Genomic DNA, 21,527 nt, shown 5'->3' on the forward strand with positions numbered 1-21,527 from the left:
CAACAGTCTGGTAGGAGGGAAGGACAAGTGAGGGTCAAATAGAGGCAGTTGCCAAAAACAGGAGCGAATGGGAACAACTCGTTACAGATAATCTGTAAACTAAAGTTTCTGAAGTTAAGAAGATAGTTTGGATTGTTTTCTGAAACTTATTGAATGATAACATTTATCAAAGATTTTTCTTTAAGTATCTGTTTTTGTTCCTAGGATCTAAGACCACTGCGTGTAGGTAGATGCCAATATTACACAAGTGGACAGAACTATATTTATGAAAATTATCTGGCTACTGTAAGTAGAAGTAATTTGTGGACACTGAATGGTTCAAATGGTCAAATATTGTTTGGAACTTTAATTTTGACTAGAAAACGGAGTCAACGTTTTCTAATATTGCGATTTGATATTGATCACTATTGATATACGGAATCGAGAGGTCATCAAATATAAAAACATCAAGTAAAATAATTCAGTCATTATAATTTCAGATCAGAATATGTAATGCAAAGAATTGAAGAAAAGTTCCAATAATAATCAATTTTGTTTTGATCATTTTTTTTTCTTTCTGTTTTATGATGCAATTTCTCAACTTGCACCTTTCTGTTTCCTCTGCCCCAAATCCTTATCACTTCTTCCCAAAGGTATTGGTTCTTGCTGTTGTGTGGGTGTTATATTATGCTAGGAGAGTTATCATTCAGACTCTCGCATAAGATTTTGAATTAGACATTTATAGATTCAAAGAAATCCCCAAAAGTTGGCAAAGTATTGGGCTCTCAAACAAATTAGTTGCAGATCTGAAAAGCTCAAATCAAACCCAGCTGTGGGTCCCTGCCGTCAAGAACCATAGAATGTTTGCAGCACAGAAGTAAGCCATTCAGCCTGTCACATCCATGCCGCCCCTCTCTAATAGCAACTCAGCTTGCCTCTCTGCCTCCGCAACTGACCCCACCTTTTCCAAGAAGCCCTGTAAAGTTTTTCCTCTTCAGATAATTATCCAACATCGAATCAGCCTCCCATACCCTCAGGCATTGCATCCCAGATCCCGACACGGTGAGAAATATCAATAAGATTGAAGTGGCGATTCAAAGATCGTTCTGCACAAGTCAGTATGGGAAATACACCATTGTCACATACTTGATTGTTATGCAGAGGAGGGAGGAAAATAAACTGACCTGTTCCATAGAATGCGGAATGAACTGAATTTATAGAAGCAAAGTGCCCTCTGGCAAGAACCAAACATGAGATAGTCATCCACGCAAACTACAAAAAGAGCATTTGTTTCCAACCCACGAAAGAGCAATCCTACAGTGGAACAGGTTGCCCCAGTTTCTCCAATTTGTCCTTGGAACTTATGTTCCTCATCGCCGCGGTGGCACAATGGTTAGCACTGCTGCCTCGCAGCTCCAGGGTGCCATGTTCAATTTCCGGTCTCGGTTGTCTGTGTGCGGTTTGCACATTCTCCCTGTGTCTGCTTGAGTTTTCTCCAGGTGCTCCGGTTTCCTTCTACAGTCCAAAGGTGTGCAGGTTAGATGGATTGGCCATGATAAATTGTCCCTTAGTGTCCAAATATGTGTAGGTTAGGGTACGGGGATAGGACGGGACAGTGGACCCGAGTACAGCGTTCTTTCAGAGGGTCGGTGTCGATTTGGTAATAATAATTGTCAAAGTAGGTTTACATTGACACTGCAATGAAGTTACTGGGAAAAGCCCTTAGTCGCCACACTCTGGCGCCTGTTTGGGTACACTGAGCGAGAATTCAGAATGTCCAAATTATTGAACAGCACATCTTTCGGGACTTGTGGGAGGACACCCACGCAGACACAGGGAGAACGTGCAGATTCCGCACAGGCAGTGACCCAAGCAGGGAATCGAATCTGGGACTCTGGCGCTGTGAAACAACAGTGTTAACCACTGTGCTGGTGGGCCAGTGATCTCATTCTGCACTGTAGGGATTCTATTGTTTCTTAGCTTGAAACAAATATATTCTCTCCTCGACTCCTCCAGGAAATCCTCTCGCTCCAATATTGTTATTAGCTCCTTAATCAGTACTGGAACCCCTCTATCTTTCCTGAACATCTCGTATTCCAGAATATTTAGCACTCAATCCTGCACCACAACATCTCTCAACCACTTGACTATCTGTGCCTGTACCTCACCTACCTTATTTACCAGGTTAAAATCTTCATTTCTCTCAAGGAGAGCAACTCCAGCTTCTCCAAACTGTCCATGTAACCAAAGTCCCTTACTCCGGACCAATTTTCATAAATCTCTTCTAAACCCTCTCTAAAGCGGTCTTAATGTGATGCTTGTTTGAGAAAACATAAAGGTTGTAGTAAAAGAAAATGAAAAGAGAAACCCTGCATTTTCTCTTTTGAAGCACATGATTTTTCAACATGCTCTGCCCTGGCTGTGTGCGAAAACCAGCTGAGAACAGAGGCACTTGCTTAATTTGTTAAGCTATGGAATGGAAAGCAGACTAGTCGCACCAATCTGGAACAATGCACCATGCCAAATTGTCACTGAGGGGGGGGGAAGACAAAAATCTACCCAACATCTGGAGGAAGGTGTAGAATTACATCGGATATGCGCTCAACGATTTATTACTGATATAACCAGATGGTGGTAGTGTGAAGCTGAAACTAATATAATTACTTGCACACAACTAAGATGTGAGAAGCCTTTGTCATATGTGAGGAATTAATTCACACTTCCATAACTATATACATGTTGGCCATGATCTAACGGAAAGGTTTCTACATGTCATTTCATGCGGGTTTGGTTGGTAGTTTGTTTCTCCCCGTCTCTATCGGTGGGTGTCCCACCACTATTTAATCACACTTAATCAATTTTATGGGTCCTGGGGAGTTGCTCTCCAGGTTAGCCCACACCTAGAAGTATTTTCATCCGCAGAGAGCTGAGCTCGCTGGCCAAACTAACCCCTCAGAGATCGGACCACCATTTTGAAAGGGTGCCTTGATCTCTATATCTCTGAGCTTGAGGGACCCCCACAACACGATCCATGGGCAATGTCAGCCCCCCACATTTGTGCATAAGTGAAGACACCCCGCTATAGGGTCGCTGAGGGCCCTCTTTTCAGGCCTTCCGCCTTCCCTCTCTGTTCAGGAGCCCCAACCTTCAACCCCCCCCCAATCTTCCAGATCTCTTTTTCAACCGTTACCCATCATAACCCCCTCATCCCTCCTTTCATGGGCATCACTCCCTTCAGACACTGCCCCCTGACAGTGCCATCATGGCACTGGCACCTGGGTGTCGGGCAGTGCCAGGTGGCAGTGCCAAGTTGCCAGCCTAGAAGTGCCAAGGTGCCAGAGGGACAGCCAGGGTGCCACGCTGCTCTCACCATGACCGCCCAGGGGTCTCCGATGGCCATGGACCTGCCGCCTGGTCCACCTTTGTGTGGACCAGTTCTAATTGGCGTCAGTGTGACCTCTCACTGAGGAACTGGTTAGATCACAGGAGGCGTTAGTTCGGGCTTCCATCTGGTTAATGATATGGAAATTGTCCTTAATTGGCCTCAATTAGCTTCACGCCGTGTCTAGGCGGAACTGGATCCCGCCAGCGAGAGCTGGCTGGTTTGATTGCAAACTGCTCGGTGCGGTTCCGATTTGGCCCTCTCCCACGATCTAACCAGCACACAAATATCCTCAATGAACACAACGCGGTCGTTAAATCGCGCCCTTTGATTATATCCATGTTTACAACTTCAATGTTGAGTGTGAGCAAGATAGCCAGCTCTCAGGTTCAATAATCTCAAATAACATTCCAGACTTAGACACGTAGACGATCAGAAATGGGGAAACGCACAACTGGATATTGTGTAGCTTCAACTGTCTAGAGGCACATAGCAGTATTGTTCTGGTTGTGGTATTTAATATTCTTTATTCGCATGCATTAACATAATTCTTAAGATGGTCATAAACAACATCTTCAGCTTTTCCGTTAACAAATGTACGGCAATCATTTTACGATTGACTATTTTCTGTTGGGAGCAGGTGCCTTGCCAGAGTTTCACAGAATCATGTAGCCTGAAAGTACGCAGTAGTACTTGCTATTGCTGTGACTTGTACAATTGTGCAAAGTGAGTATCCCTTCTTTCTGTATCATACAAATAGCTGTGTTTATTTATATAAGAGCAAGGAGAAGGGACATAAAGGATTGAGAAAGAGACAAGTGCACAAAAGAATGGCGAGCACACTGTTATGACCAGAGTGAGGAGGGGTGAACTAGCTGCCCTGTCTTCAGCCCCCTCGGTTGTTATTTTTAAAAACAAAATCCTGTAAATGACTTGTCCACTCCAAATGTATTTACTTTTTAATAAGGAGCCAATCAAGTTGGGTGGTGCGGCTGTTTGAAGTTAGCTCAATTCCTTTAAAATGCTGAAAAGTTGAATTAAAGTTCAGGCAACTGCACTTTCCTGGAGACTTCAGCGAGAGAGAGAAATTTATTCAGCAGATTTTCCAAATGACTTCTCTAAAAGTCTATTGATTGTACCAAGCTGGTTGGCAGTTCCCATAGTCTTGAAAAAATCAATGTTGATTACAGTCTAGCACTTTGCATTTTTAATACCTTCCTTTCAAGAATCTTTTTGAAGTGGACCTTGACGGGTGGCACAGTAGCGCAGTGGTTAGAACTGCTGCCTCACGGTGCCGAGGTCCCAGGTTAGATCCCGGCACTGGGTCAATGCCCGTGTGGAGTTTACACATTCTCCCCTCTCCCTATGTCTGCGTGAGTATCACCCCACAACCCAAAAGATGCACAGGGAAGGTGGATTGGCCATGCTAAATTGCCCCTTAATTAGAAAAAAAAATAATTGGATACTCTAAATTTGAAGTGGACCTTGACACTCCCCAGATGAGAAATTCCAAGCAACATGTCTGGACAGGTTTGCAATGCAATCCATATAGGAGCTTTTCAGAAAACTGGTCAACTTACAATACCAGACATCAGGTGACTGGCGGCAGCCATCATTGCCAGTGTATTTTCTTATTTTTAAAAAAGAAACAGGTCTTCTTTGAACAAATCAGTATGTTTTTGGTTAGCTGATGAAGATATAGGTAAGTCCCACTCAGTCACAATTTCCTGTCATCGTGAGAACACACATGTCACACAAAACAAAGATTAAACTGCACAGAATTAACAAAAGACAGGAGAAATTGATTTCAGCCGCAAAGCATTTTCAAACCTTTTAAAAAAAAAAAATTTAGATTACCCAATTATTTTTTCAAATTAAGGGGCAATTTAGTGTGGCCAATCCGCCTACTCTGCACATCTTTGGGTTGTGGGGGCGAAACCCACGCAGACACGGGGAGAATGTGCAAACTCCACACGGACAGTGACCCAGAGCCGGTATCGAACCTCGGCGCCGTGAGGCAGCTGTGCTAACCAGCATTTTCAAACCTTTGAACATTTATGACTAAATGAGGATTTTGTTTATAGTAGCACATGCGCAACCTAAATGTTGTTAATGTATTCCTCTTTACAAGGTTCTTTTACAAGTCTCTATGTCTAACAATTAGATGAAATGAAATGAAAATCGCATATTGTCACAAGTAGGCTTCAAATTAAGTTACTGTGAAAAGTCCCTAGTCACCACATTCCGGCGCCTGTTCGAGGCAGCTGGTACGGGATTTGAACCCGCGCTGCTGGCCTGCCTTGGTCTGCTTTAAAAGCCAGCTATTTACCCCTGTGCTGAACCAGCCCCTGGTCTTCACTAAAGTACAATTTTCACTCACAGCAGATTTATTAATTGCTAAAAAAACTGGTAGTTTTACAATAAAAGTCAACACAATTTTCAGGGGCTGGTGCGGACCCGATGGGCTGAATGGCCTCCTATTGCACTGTGACTTCTATTATTCTATGAAATAACAATAAAAGTGATGTCCACTCATTGTCGACCTCTGAAATATGTCAGCATAATAAATACAATGCTACTAATCCGACTTTTATTTTCATTATTTTCCTCTTGTATGTGTGCGTCTCATATCATCCCTGTTTTAGCATTCATTAAAATCCAATACTGAATAATAAAGGGATAGATTAATTAAACTTAAACATCTGTAACTTAAACATAAAGGAACTTCTCCCAGCAGTCTGACAGAATCCGATTCAGTTCTAAATAATTTTGCCTAGGTATTACATTGCCGAGTAATGATTCAGTTCTAAATAATTCTGCCTACGTGTTACATTGCCGAGTAATAATTGTTAAGGAATCATCCAAAAGTGCTCACACTTAAATTGATATGAAACACTGACATTGCTGAAGTTCAAATTTCAAATTGTCATTTAAAAATACTATTGGCAAGCACCTTTAGTTTAGACAGGATATCTGCCGTTAGGAAGGAGAGTGGGACTAACTATGGGACACTTGTAGTTGAACAGGTGGCCTTCTATAAATACTCCCAAATAATAAAAATCAAAGAAACTGAGATGATGGAAGAATTATAAATACTTGTACTATTTTACACCACCTTTGGCCTCTCTCATGATGAAATCAATAGCCAAGAGGAACGAAATGATGAGAGTATGCAGCCTTCTCGAACTCCTGTGAGGATGGTGAAAGAGTACTTAGTACCCATGCTAGTTTGATGCAGCAGCTGGAGTTATGGCCCAAGGCTTTAAAGATGTTAATATACTGCTCTGGGATGCTGTACGCTCTTGTATTGCACTAGAGGGACTTCTGCTGGATGCTGTCAAAAGGACCCGCTCGATGATGTTCAGTGGAAAGATTTGCTTACAGCAAGGTCTATCACCCCGGAAACCTGCCCGTTCTCCATGAAGGGTACCGTCTACCTCTGTTTTCAATCTGTTGAGCACACTGCTGAAGACCTCGCCAAGTACCGAGAGCAATTTTAGGCTCCTCCAGTTGTTGCAGCCACTGAGGTTCCCCTTCTTTGCCAGCTGGGCAATTGTTCCTTGCCACCGGTCATCCGCGATATCCTCCATAGTCCAGATCTTGTTGAGCATGTCCGAGAGCTCTATCGTGATAACGTTCTTGCCATCCTTCAATAGCTCTGCTGGTATCTCTTCAATACCAGGTGTCTTGCTGTTCTGCCGGCCCTTGATGGCTCTTTGGCCCTTGGATCCGTCGATTTCTCCCAGGTTGCCATTCAGCTACTGAGGTGCAGTGCTGTCATTGAATTTGAGCATGAAGCTGGTTGAGGATCTCCTGAAAGTGTTCCACCAACCTCACCTCCTGCTCCTCGTCTTGTCAATAGCATCTTGCCATCCTTACCCTGGATTGGTACAGTGGTATTACTTCTTGCATCAATCAGTTCCCAAACAATCCTGTACAGCCGCTTGGTGTCATTCTGATTTGCTGCTTATTCTGCCTCCTGGCTTTTAAACTCTATCCATCTGTCTCTCATACATCTCTTCTTCATGGCTTCATCCAGTCTTCTGTTCTTCTCAATGCTCAATGTTCTTTTCCTGATCCCTCTTATCTTCACCAGGTTTCTTTAATTAATCAACTTCCACACTGGGTCAGTGAACCATCATTCTTTTTTGGTTCCTCTCCTCCATGGTGATTTCTGCACACTCCTTAATCCCGCTTTTGAGGAGTTCCCACTGTTTTTCAATGTAAATTGCCCAACCTCATTAGTATTTTGAATCTGTTAAAGAAGCACAGCTGCAAACTGACCTAAGTATCCTTCACCTTCAGGTTCTCGGTTGCAAATGATTGTTGTGACATTGTGGTTGTTCCCTTCTTCAGATAGATCTTGCCGAACACAAGTTGGTGGTCCAATCTTACATCAGCACCTCATTACGAGGAAGGTAATGACGAGTGCAGACTTTAGCAGCACCAACAGTCGACAGATATGGGTTTTACAGACATCACCCTGCTGGCTGAAGAATCGTGCACGCTCCAAGACCTGACCACCAGACTTGAGAGTGGTGGTGCCAAGGCCAGTTTAGGCAACAGCTGAGAGAAGACCAAGGCAATGATGACTGGATGACAACAAGGCCTTTCCATCACCGACCTAGAAAACAACATCCCCAGGGAGGGTAATCCACACAATAATTGGCAAAGCCACATCAGTCTTCCAGCAGCTCTACACGGTCTGGGCATCCAACACCATCAAGCGGCAATTGTGCAATTTTCCCACTCCATTGCTCTCGGCGCCGTTCCCATTTGGGAGAGGCCCAAAATGGGTTTCGCTCTGAGCCAAGTGCAATACAACCGATCTGCTAAGCCCAGCGAGGGCGTGATCCAGATAATCGTATGGCTCATTTAGGGTTATGAAAGGTGGGGGGAGCGAAGGGGGAGGACTGAAAGGGGGGCCCTTAAGGTGTGGGGGGTCCTCAGTTTACAATAATGGGGTGCACGCACTTGTGGTGGGGGGGGGGGGGGTGCGATGCGCTGATGCCCACAAAAATGCATGGGTGTGGGGCCAGGTCACCCTCATGCCTTGGTGGTTGGTGGTGGTGGTTGGAATCGTGCAGACCTTTAGTGATGTGGGGGTATGGGGGGGGGGGGGGGGGGGGGGGAGAGCGGGGGGGTTCGCCCTCCAGAGTTGAGGACTGGGGGTGTTGATCATGTCTGCAGGAGGTCTCAATGTCTGTAGGTGGGGGTGTGGTGGACCCTCACGGGATCTGGACACCCTTCAAAATGGCACCCTGATCTCTGAGAAGCCGGTCTTGCTGTCTGTGTCTGCATTTTATACTGCTTATCTGACTTACTGGCAGCTGCGCACATTATATAGTTTGGCTTTTAAAGCCGATGTGCCACTCTGAAGATTCAATATTTACTCACACAGTGTGATACTATCTGGACTGCAACAAAAGAGATTGCGATGGACAGGAGCTAGTGGTGGAGTCTTGATTCCCATTATCCTGGAGGAACGAAGTTTAAATCAGCCTCTTTGATAAATGGAACACTTCATTCCAGGTCTTCTTCCAAAGAATATAACGCATAATTGGAGCTAGGTCATTCCGGGACGATGTCAAGAAGCACTTCTTCACACGAAAGACGATACGGTGCCCTAATTTGTGGATCGAACCCCCTGCTTTCCAACCTGCAGGTGACCAGTAAAACCCCTGCGCCAGGTCCCCTTAGGCCCGACTGTAAGCTGAACAAAAGTTGATTTGAAGCCTCAAAACAAATCATGATGTTTTCCAACATGTTAACTGTTGTTGAGGTTCCGATACTTTTCATTCTATTTTGTCAAACTATCCAGCAGGTAATACCTGTTTTATCCAGAGGAGTTAAAATTCAAGCACAATAGAGTCACTTTAAACGAGTCATGGCCTTTTATCCATGGCTAGGTCGAGTGGAGAAATACAGAGGGAAGTTAAAACCTGCCACTAAACAAAGGTAGACATTTAATAGATATATAATCTAAGGAGAGTAAAGGGTTAACAAGATGATGTTCATGTATATCAACAGTGGATGGCATCACTGAGTAGTCTTATAAAAGGCTGCGTCTCTAGGCATTTTGGGAGAAGCTGGTCGAGAAGTTGATGTAGAAAGATTGTGTGAGGTTGAGTTAGAGAGTAGGTTACATATTAGAGAGATAATTACTGTATCATGGAGTCAATACTATTATTTTGTTAACTGTTACTCAGTAGGGTGTGCAAACCAATTTAAGTAGTGTAAAGTAAACTAGTTTTGATTTAAATATATACCTTTATGTTCTTTGTCAACATTTCAACTTTGGCTATCTTGGAGAAAAACGCGAGGAACATAACATGCTACCAGTAGTGGACAGTCCTAACAAGAATACATAACAGTCATAACAAGAATACATTCAGTTTTCGCACCTTTGAGAAACCCCACACTGGTGGAACTCTTCCTCCCACTGCTGGCCGCGCAGGTCCTGTACAAAATAACTTGAGTAATTTGCATCAATTTCCTCATTAATATGAGTTCACATAATAAAACTGTCATCAAGTTGACATGAACAGATGTTAAGTTAGCTAACACACTAAGTGAAGCCACAGGAATGGCTGGTTGGATCGAGTGACAATTGCTAGCATACATGTGGAACCTGGTCAGGCAGAGAACACATTCATAGTTTCAGAGAATCATACAGCACAGAAAGGCCATTCAGATTATCGTCTCAGTGCTGACTCACTTAAGAAGCTACCAATTGCGGCCGGGGTTCTCCTTTGCGAGTCGGCCCCGCTACTGCTACTAGTCAGGACGAGAATCCCGCTGCCGGGAACGGACGGAGAATCCCGCTGCCGGGAACAGACGGAAAATCCCGCTGCCGGGAATGGACGGAGAATCCCGCTGCCGGGAACGGACAGAAAATCCCGCTGCCTTAACGGACGGAGAATCCCGCTGCCGGGAACGGACAGAGAATCCTGCTGCCGGGAACGGACGGAGAATCCCGCTGCCGGGAATGGACGGAGAATCCCGCTGCTGGGAACGGACGGAGAATCCCGCTGCCGGGAACAGACGGAGAATCCCGCTGCCGGGAATGGACGGAGAATCCCGCTGCCGGGAACGGACAGAAAATCCCGCTGCCTTAACGGACGGAGAATCCCGCTGCCGGGAACGGACAGAGAATCCTGCTGCCGGGAACGGACGGAGAATCCCGCTGCTGGGAACGGACGGAGAATCCCGCTGCAGGGAACGGACGGAGAATCCCGCTGCCGGGAACGGATGGAGAATCCCGCTGCCGGGAACGGACGGAGAATCCCGCTGCCGGGAACGGACGGAGAATCCTGCTGCCGGGAACAGACGGAGAATCCTGCTACTGGGAACAGACGGAGAATCCCGCCTTAGATCTTTCCCCATAGTCCTGCATTGTCTTTTCCTTTTTAAATTGTGAATTCAGTAGCCTTTTAAAAGCTATTATTGGGCGGCACGGTGGCACAGTGGTTAGCAAAGAACAAAGAACAAATAACAAAGAAAAGTACAGCACAGGAACAGGCCCTTCGGTCCTCCAAGCCTGTGCCGACCATGCTTCACGTCAAAACTAAAATCTTCTACACCCTGGGTCCGTATCCCTCTATTCCCATCCTATTCATGTATTTGTCAAGATCCCCCTTAAATGTCACTTTCGTCCCTGCTTCCACCACCTCGCCGGCAGCGAGTTCCAGGCACCCACTACCCTCTGTGTAAAAAATTGCCTCGCACATCTCCTCTAAACCTTGCCCCTCGCACCTTAAACCTATGCCCCCTAGTAATTGATCCTTCTACCCTGGGGAAAAGCCTCTGACTATCCACTCTGTCTAAGCCACTCATACTTTTGCAGACCTCTCTCAGGTTGCCCCTCAACCTCCATCATTCCAGTGAGAACAAACCGAGTTTATTCAACCGCTCCTCATAGCTAATGCCCTCCATACCAGGCAACATCCTGGTCAATGAAGGCAAGCATGCCGTATGCCTTCTTGACTACATTCTCCACCTGTGTTGCCCCTTTCCGTGACCTGTGGACCTGTACATCTAGATCTCTCTGACAGCACTACTGCCTCATGACGGCAAGGACCCAGGTTCGATTTCGGCCCGGGTCATTGTCCGTGTGAAGTTTGCACATTCTGTGTCTGCGTGGGTTTCACCCCCACAACCCAAAGATGTGCAGGATAGGTGGATTAGCCATGCTACATTGTTCCTTAATTGGAAACAAAACAGAATGGGGCACTTTAAATTTATTTTTTAAAAAGCTATTTTTGAACCTGTTTCCACCACATTTAAAGCAACGCACACCTATGGTTATTTTCTGTGACACAGGATCATGACAGCTCACTGAGTAAGAGTATCTCTAAAGGATTTCCCAATATTTTCCCGTGGTCACCAATCTCCTGTCTTTGGAAACAGTTTCCTCCAACTTTCTCTGTCAAAATCCCTCATAACTGTGTAATATTACGACCAAAAAGCTGGTGCCGCCGCCGCACTGATGCTCCGCCTGGTGGGGGGCCAGCAGCTGAGCCACGTAAAACCCGCAGCTTTCCTGCGGAACGGATGGAGAATTATCGGGTCCGTGGCCTCGCATGCACATGGCGGCGACCTGCAGCGGTCACACTGTACAGCTTGGCGCCGACTGCACGCGGACCCGGCCTGCCAGATAGTGCCCCGCTGTAACCCCCCCCCCCCCCAACCAGTCCCGCCAGCCCCCACCGAAGCACCCCCGGCCAGCGGAACAACTCCCACCCGGGACTGTGATGGCGCTGGACACAGTCTGCAGCCGCCACGCGAGATTGACGAAACCTCACACCACAAGTGATCTATGCCGTCAGGAATTTGAGGCTGTCCCAACGGTGTGCAGTACACTCACCGATTATGCTGTTTTGGAGGGGGCGGAGCATCCAAAAACAGGTGCCGACCTCGATTTTGGCATCAAAAGGGATTTTCCGACCAATCGGCGAATGCGATTTTGGTGTCGGCAATCGGAGAATCCAGCACTAAGTGTTGGCGCTGGCACAGTTCCATGACAGCAAAACTGGCACCACACCTGGACTGATGTCAAGGGGCTATTACCGGCGGCACGTGGAAAACAACGATTCCAATGAGAAATGGTCCAAGACTCAGTAGGCTGACAAGCTGCAACCACATATACACACTTCACTCCCAGCCAACAAGATGGCAACGAGGAAAGCAACCCCCCCCCCCCCATTCACAGACGCCGAGCTGGACACTCTCCTGGACGCCGTGGAGGCGAGGCCGTTGACCCTGTGCCCCGGTCCAGGAAAGAGGCTGCCAGCGATCCGCCATGCCTGGACGTAGCTGGCAGAGGTGGTTAGTGCCGTGAGCAACGCCATATGGACCAGCCAGCAATGCCGTAAAAAACTGTACAACCTCCTCAGGGTGGCCAGGGTGAGTAGGCAACACTGTGCCCCTTGCACTAACCGTGTCCCACGCATCCGTAACTTGAACCCCCTCCCCACCCGAAGGGCGGCAGAACCCCCACCTTGCACCTATACCGGCTGCCATGGCTGGCTGACCTGGCTACAGTAGGCACTGCCCTTGAGTGGGCTATCTGATGCCCCGCTGGTGGGTGGCAGCTGGTTGGTGGAGGGTGGGATGCGGATGTGGTGGCACCCATAATGTCGGTGTCACTCTGTAGAACTAGGGGCCAAGGTGGGTGGTCAGTGGGGTGCGCAGCAAAATGGCTGCCTTGCAGGCTGCGGCAATGGCGGCCCATGCCTGGACACTGCCCCAGTCCTGTTCAGGTTCACCCGGCCCGCACAGCCCATTCCCTGGTCACTCACCCCCACCCCAGCCAGCCCGACCAGTGTCCTCCGGCCTGGCATCCCACAATCACACCCCTCTGTGTCCTGCCTCTTCTCAGCCACGCCGCCGGTTTCACGATTTTTAAAACACTAGTGAACCACGCTGTCGGGAACTCGGCCCATTGGAGGCGGAGGCCCCGGGGAATACTGGGTCAGGTCCGCTAACGATATGCAAACGGTGTTTACTGTACATGCATTCCGGACACATTGACGCCTCTGTTGAGGTAGATGAGAACTGCGATTTGGCATCAAATCAGTGCCCGCCTCAATTTCAGCGTAGGAACCGATTCTCCGCCCAATCTCGGCATCTGCCAACAGAAAAGCCCGCCCCAGATATTAGTCAACTCATATTTGGTAGAAAATCATTAATCAGTTATGTACTTTTCTTTCTACAGTGGTGATTATTTGAACCATTACTTCGAGTTTGTTGGAGTGAAGAGTTGCCAAGAGGTTCAGTCTGTATACATCATGATTTGGCTGGTAACCATGCTCAATGTGGCGGCCTTTATTTGGGAATTATCACCGCTGCCGTTCTTGGTAATTTTAAAAGCATGGTAAGACAATGTAAAATTGCCAAGAATTATCAGAATTTCAATAATGGGTGCTTTTCTTCATTCAGGTTCGGTCAGTTGGTGGTCAATGTATTTATGGGATGCATGTTTAGACTTTCTGACGCCCTTATATATCTGTGTAAACATATAACACAAGTATGAGGACAGAACTCACAATTATGCTGCATCTTGTATTTCCTTAGATTACGTCCCATTTGCTCCCTCTATCATATTGTTCAGCACCTCTGCCATGCTAAATGGGTGGACTGAGAACTGATCCAGTGGCTCAAAACTGGCCATTCATGTGGGACTGTGAGCCGTCAGCAGCAGCGAATTGCGTTCATCATCAATCTGTATCCTCATGGGCCCAGCATATCCCTCACTCTGCCATTGCCATCAAGCCAAAGGACAAACAATGGTTCTATGAGGAGTGCAGGAGAGCATGTCAGGAACAGCATTTCTAAACATGAGGTGTGAACCTGATGAAACTACAATACAGGACTGACCATAAGAACTGTGAGCAGGAGTTGGCAATTCAGCCCCTCGAGCCCACTCTGCCATTCAATATGATCGTGACTGATCTCCTCTCGGCCTCAACACCATCCTGCCCATTCTCCATAACCCTTCAACCCATCATTCATTAAAAATCTATCCATCTCCTCCTTAATTAACTCAATGTCCCAGCAACTCAGTACTTGGGTAGTGAAGTAATTTTTCCTCATCCCTGTTTTAAATCTGCAACCCCTTATCCTAAAACTATGATTTCTCGTTCTAGATTGCCCCACAAGAGAAAGCATTGCTTTTTATGTCAACTTTGTCAATACTTTGTCAAAAAGCTCCATTAGGGGCTTTTCACAGTAACGTCATTTGAAGCCTACTTGTGACAATAAGCGACTTTCATTTTATTTCATTTTCACCTTTTATCATCTTATGTCATTGAGTCATAGAATAGAATCACTACAGTGGAGAAGGAGGCCAGTCAGCCCATCGTGCCTGCACTGTCCATCCCAAAGAACACCCTACCTAGGCCCATGACCCACCCTATCTATCCCTGTAACCCAATAACCCCACCTAACCTTTTGAACACTTCAGGGCAAGTTAGCATGATCAGTCCACCTAACCTGCACACCTTTGGAATGTGGGAGGAAACCGGAGCACCCAGAGGAAACCCATGCAGACACGAGGAGAATGTGCAAACTCCACACAGACAGTGACGCAAGGCAGGAATAGAATCCAGGTCCTTGGCGCTTTGAGGCAGCAGTGCTAACCACTGTGCCACCATGCTGCCCTAAATGGATTCTCAACCAGATTCTGGATTGTTGGAGATGGCCATTGACTGACACTTATATGACATGAATATTAGTTGCCACTTGTCAACCTCTGCTTGGATATTGCCCAGAACTTGCTGTACTGAGATATGGACGGCTTTAGTATCTGAGGAGTCTGAGGAATGTGCAATCAGCAAGCGAGCACTCCCACATCTGACTTTATGTTAGAAGGAAGGTCATTGATTAGGTTGGGGAACTCCTGCAATGTTGTCCCAGGATTGAGATGAGTGACCTCCAACCACCACAACTATCTTCCATTGTGTCAGTGTAATGATCCACAGGAGGCAGGAGTCCCGTCACCACACCAATATTTATTGCCAATAACTATATACAAGAGCAGCTCCAACAGTGCTGCTAGCATTCCAGTCAACTTTAGACTGGATCACAAAGCCTACACAGGTGCTTATATAAGCCCCCTCAATGAGCTATCATTGAGGGAGCTCATACTCCAATTGGCCAACCAATAATGCTAATTGGAGGCCATTACAGTCAGGTAAGACTCCAACCAGCGGAGAGTTTTCCCCCCGATTCCCATTGACTCCAGTTTTACTAGGGCTCCTTGATGCCATAATCGATCAAATGCTGCCTTGATGTCACTCTCACCTCACCACTGGCATTCAGCTCTTTTGTCCATGTTTGAACCAAGGCTGTAATGACGACAGGAGCTGAGTGACCCTGGTGGAACCCAAACCGACAGTGTACAGATTATTGCTAAATAAGTGCTGCTTAATAGCACTTTTGAAGACCTCTTCCATCAATTTACTGATGATTAAGATTAGACTGACATGCGTGGTAATTGGCTGGGTTGGATTTGTCCTGTTTTTATGTATAGGACACACCTTGGCAATTTTCCACATTGCCAGGTAGATAACAGTGTTGTAGCTTTACTGGAATAGCTTGGCTAGGGGTACGGCAAGTTCTGGAGCACAAGTCTTCAGTAATATTGCCGGGATATTGTCAGTGTCCATAGCCTTTGCTACGCCCAATGCCTTCAGCCGTTTCTTAATATCACGTGGAGTGAATTGCATTGGCTGAAGACTGACATCTGTGATGCTGGGGATCTCTGGAGGAGACTGAGATAGATCATCCACTCGGCACTTCTGGCTGAAGATTATTGCGAATACCTCAGCCTTGTCTTTTGCACATATGTGCTGGGCTCTTCTTTCATTGAGGATGGGGCTATTTGTGGGGCCTCCTCCTCCAATGACTTGTTTAATTGTCCACCACCATTCACGACTGGATGTGGCAGGACTGTAGAGATTAGATCTGACCCCTTGTTTGTGGGATCGTTTATCTCTGTCTATTACTTGCTGCTTATGTTGTTTGGCATGCAGGTAGTCCCGTGTTGTAGCTTCACCAGGTTGACACCTCATTTTCCGGTATGCCTGGTGTTGCTCCTGGCCTGCCCTCCTGCACTCTTCATTGAACCAGGGTTGATCCCCTGGCTTGGTGGTAATGGTAGAGTGGGGGATATGCTAGGCCATGACGTTGCAGATTGTGGCTGAGTACAATTCTGCTGCTGCTGATGTCCCACAGCGCCTCATGAATAACCAGTCTTCACTTGCTAGATCTATTCTGAATCTATCCCATTTGGCATATTGGTAGTGTCACACAACACAATGGAGGGCATCCTCACTGTGAAGATGGGACTTTGTCTCCACAAGGATGTGCAGTGGTCACTCCTACCGATACTGACATGGACAGATGCATCTGCGGCATGCAGGTTGGTGAGGATGAGGTCTAGTATGTTTTACCTCACCACCTCTCGCAGACCCAGTCTATCAGTTATGCAAGCTTGGTCAGTTGGAGTCTGCACATTCTCCCAGTGTCTGCGTGGGTTTCCTCCAGGCGCTCCTGTTTTCTCCTACAAGTCCCGAAACAAGTGCTATTAGGTGAATTGAACATTCTGAATACCCGAACAGGTGCCAGAGTGTGGCAACCAGAGGATTTTCACAGTAACTTCATTGCATTGTTAATGTAAGCCTAATTGTGACAATAATAAACACCGAGCCACTCTTGGTGAAGAAAATTGAAGTCCCCCAGAGTACATTCTGTGCACTTTCCACCCTCAGTGCTTCCTCCAAGTTGGACAGGACATACCCTGGCATGGTGATACTGGTGTTTGGGACGTTATCTGTAAGGTGTGATTCTGACAGTATGACTATGTCAGGCTGTTGTGTGACTAGCCTGTGAGACAGCTCTCCATTGGCACAGGTTCCCAGTTGTTAGTAAAGAGGACTATGCTGGGTCGGCTGTTGCCATTTCCAGTGCCTAAAGTCAATGCCGGGTTGTCCGTTGTATTTCTTTCCTTTTATTTTTATTGACTTTGTAGCAGTTTGAATAGGCCATTTCAGTGGACTTAGAAGTCACCCACATTGGATCTGGAGTCCATGTAGGTCAGACTGGGTAAGGTTGGCAGATTTCCTTCCCTAAAGGGCATTAGTGAACTAGCTGGGTTTTTACAGCAATTGACAATGGTTTTATGGTCATCATTAGACTTTTAACTCCCGATATTTACTGGATTCAATCTCCACCATCTGCCATGGTGGGATTCGAACCCTGCTCCCCAGATTATTACCATGGGTCTCTGGATCACCAGCCCAGTGACAATACCACTACACCACTACCTCCCCATCTTCAGCTGCTTCATTAATGACCTTCCCTCCATCATAAAATCAGAGTGGGGAAATTCGTTGAGGATTGCAAAGAGCTGAGTGCTATTTGCAAATCATCAGATATTGAACCAGTCCATTCCCACATGCAGCAAGACCTGGACAACATTCAGACTTGGGTTGGTAAGTGACAAGTAATATTAACACCACACAAGTGGCAGACAATGACCATCTCCTTCAAGAGGGAATTTAACCACATCCCCTTGATATTCAATGACATTACCATTGCTGAATTATCCCACCATTAACATCCTGAGAATTGATCAGAAACTGGACCAGCCAACCACAAAAATATCGAAAATAGGAGCAGGAGGAGGCCTTTTGGCCCTTCGAGCCTGCTCCGCCATTTAATATGATCATGGCTGATCATCCAACTCAATAGCCTAATCTCTCCTTCCCCCCCTTTGTCCCCTTCGCCCCAAGTGCTATATCTGGCTACAAAAGTAGGACAGAGACTCAGAATTCTGCCCATGTAACTCAGCTCCTGACTTCCCAAAGCCTGTGCACCATCTATAAGACACAGGTCTTGTGGCATAACACACAAGTGGCAGAATATTCTCCATAATCAGTGCAGCTCCAACATCGAACAAGCTCAACACCATCCAGGTCAAAGTAACCCAATTGATAGGACCTGATCCACCACCTTAAACATTCATTCCTTCCACTACCTCTGCACAGTGGCTGTGGTGAAGATGCACTGCATCAACTTTAAAAAAAAACATTTTTTTATTCTCCTTTTTCACATTTTCTTCCAAATGTACACCCGACAATAAACAATAATCAGTAACGAATGTAATGTCAATCCCCATATCAATAATAACGCTCCCATCCTCCCACCAAATCCCAGACATTATCCCGCATGTTAACATAAACAAATGACAAAAAGGAATCAGGAATCACCCATAGTCGCCATTAACACACACAGTCCCCCTCCCCCCAACCCTCCCAGCCCCCAACCCCCTCAATGTTCGATGTGATCTAATTCTCGCAAGTGCATAATGAATAACACCCATGAATTGTAGAACCCCTCCATCCTTCCCCTCAGTTCAAATTTGACCTTTTCAAGTGTTTTTTTTTTTTTTAAATAATTTTTATTGAATTTTTCAAAATACAAACATTTTAACCCCCCCTACATTTACATTTAAATTATAACAAAACAAAGTCAAACCCCCCTACTTAACAAGAAAAAGAAAAAAAAAAAAAACCCCCCCCCCCCCCCCCCCCCCCGCCGGCGAACCGACAGTCAGACCAACTTATCATTTCTAGCAGCGTCCTCGGGCAGGCCTTGCCCGTGCCACCGCCGCTACCGTACTTCCTTCGTCGTTGTCCCCCCTCCCCCCCCCCCCCCTCCCCCCCTCCCCCGCCCTCCCCTCCCCTCCCGGGTTGCTGCTGTCATGGCCTCAGTTTCTATCTCTGATCCAAGAGGTCTAGGAAGGGTTGCCATCGCCTGGAAAACCCCTGCACCGACCCTCTCAGGGCGAATTTGATCCTTTCCAATTGGATGAAGTTTGCCATGTCGTTTAACCAGGTGTTAACACTCGGAGGCCTTTCGTCCCTCCACTGAATCAGGATCCTCCTCCGAGCCACCAAGGACGCAAAGGCTAATATTCCAGCCTCCCTCGCCTCCTGTACCCCCGGTTCCACCCCAACCCCGAAGATCGCAAGTCCCCATCCTGGCTTGACCCTGGACCCCACCACTCTCGACACCGTCCCTGCCACCCCCTTCCAGAACTCCTCCAGTGCCGGACATGCCCAAAACATATGTGCATGATTCGCAGGGCTTCCCGAACATCTAATACACCTGTCTTCACCCCCGAAAAAACCGACTCATCCTTGTCCCCGTCATGTGGGCTCTATGCAGTACCTTAAATTGAATGAGACTTAGTCTCGCACATGACGACGACGAGTTAACCCTCTCCAGGGCGTCTGCCCATGTCCCGTCCTCTATCTGTTCCCCCAGCTCTAACTCCCACTTATCTTTCAGCTCCTCTACTGGTACCTCCTCCACCTCCTGCATAATCTTATAGATGTCCGAGATCTTCCCCTCCCCGACCCAGACCCCTGATAGCACCCTATCACTCACCCCCCTGTCGGGGAGCGCGGGGAACCCCGCTACCTGTCGTCTGGCAAATGCCTTCACTTGGAGGTACCTGAACGTGTTCCCCGGGGGGAGCCCAAATTTCTCCTCCAGCTCTCCCAGGCTCGCAAACCTCCCCTCTATAAACAAGTCCCTCAGTTGTCTAATACCCGCCCTCTGCCAGCTCTGGAATCCCCCTCCTGTGTTTCCCGGCGCAAATCTGTGGTTCCCTCTTAGTGGTGCCCCTATCAGACCTCCCACTTCCCCCCTGTGTCGCCTCCACTGCCCCCAGATCTTGAGGGTGGCCGCCACCACCGGGCTCGTGGTATACCTCGTGGGAGGGAGCGGCCATGGTGCCGTTACCAGTGCCCCTAAGCTTATGTTGCCGCAGGACGCCCTCTCCATGCGCTTCCAGGCTGCCCCCTCCCCTTCCATCATCCACTTTCGTACCATCGATGTATTTGCCGCCCAGTAATATCCTGAAAGGTTGGGTAACGCCAGCCCTCCACTATCCCTACTCCGCTCCAAAAAGACCCTTCTAACTCTCGGGGTGCCATGTGCCCACACATACCCCATGATACTACTCGTTACCTTCTTGAAAAAGGCCCTGGGGAGGAAGATGGGCAGACACTGGAACAAAAACAAGAACCTCGGGAGGACCGTCATTTTAACTGACTGCACCCTCCCTGCTAGCGACAGCGGCACCATGTCCCACCTCTTAAACTCCTCCTCCATCTGCTCCACCAGTCTGGAAAAGTTCAACTTGTGTAGGGTCCCCCAGTTCTTTGCCACCTGCACCCCCAAATACCTAAAACTTTTAACTGCTCTTTTGAAGGGGAGCCTCCCAATTCCCTCCCCTTGGTCTCCCGGGTGTATTACAAAGACCTCACTTTTCCCCAGATTTAATTTATATCCCGAAAAGTCCCCGAACTCCGCTAGTATCCCCATTACCTCCGGCATTCCCCCCTCCGGGTCTGCCACATACAACAACAAATCATCCGCATAGAGCGAGACCCGATGTTCCTCCCCTCCCCTTGTCAGTCCTCTCCACCCCCCTGAACCCCTCAGTGCCATCGCCAACGGCTCAATCGCTAATGCAAAGAGTAAGGGAGATAGGGGACATCCCTGCCTAGTACCTCGATGGAGCCCAAAATATTCTGACCTCCTCCCGTTTGTTACCACACTTGCCATCGGAGCTGAATAGAGCAGTTTTACCCACTTGATAAATCCCTCCCCAAACCCAAACCTTTCCAACGTCTCCCACAAGTATTCCCACTCCACCCTGTCAAATGCCTTCTCCGCGTCCAGCGCTACCACTATCTCCGCCTCCCCTTCCACTGCTGGCATCATAATCACATTTAACAATCTCCGGACATTTGTGTTAAGTTGGCGTCCCTTCACGAACCCCGTCTGGTCTTCATGGACTACCCCTGGCACACAGTCCTCTATCCTGGTTGCCAGGACCTTTGCTAACAGCTTGGCATCTACATTTAAGAGGGAGATAGGCCTGTAGGACCCGCACTGGACCGGGTCCTTGTCCCGCTTCAAAATCAAGGAGATCAGGGCCTGCGACATTGTTGGAGGCAGAACCCCCCCCTCGCGCGCCTCATTGAAGGCTCGCACCAGCACTGGACCCACCAAGTCCACAAATTTCCTGTAAAACTCCACCGGGAACCCATCCGGCCCCGGCGCCTTCCCCGCCTGCATCTGGCCTATC

The 21,527-nt window shown here is 47.5% G+C and overlaps 1 protein-coding gene across 1 annotated transcript in view; it reads left to right on the plus strand.

The window, feature by feature from the left end:
• Positions 1-21,527, plus strand: part of LOC119976361 (transmembrane protein 255B) — a 109,834-nt gene that overhangs the window by 78,579 nt on the left and 9,728 nt on the right. The window contains 4 exon segments of the mRNA XM_038816845.1: positions 205-285; positions 4,002-4,087; positions 13,578-13,687; positions 13,690-13,736. Coding sequence (XP_038672773.1) covers positions 205-285; positions 4,002-4,087; positions 13,578-13,687; positions 13,690-13,736 — 324 coding nt within the window.

This window comes from Scyliorhinus canicula, chromosome 13 (assembly GCF_902713615.1).
Source record: "Scyliorhinus canicula chromosome 13, sScyCan1.1, whole genome shotgun sequence".
Classification (NCBI taxonomy): domain Eukaryota; kingdom Metazoa; phylum Chordata; class Chondrichthyes; order Carcharhiniformes; family Scyliorhinidae; genus Scyliorhinus; species Scyliorhinus canicula.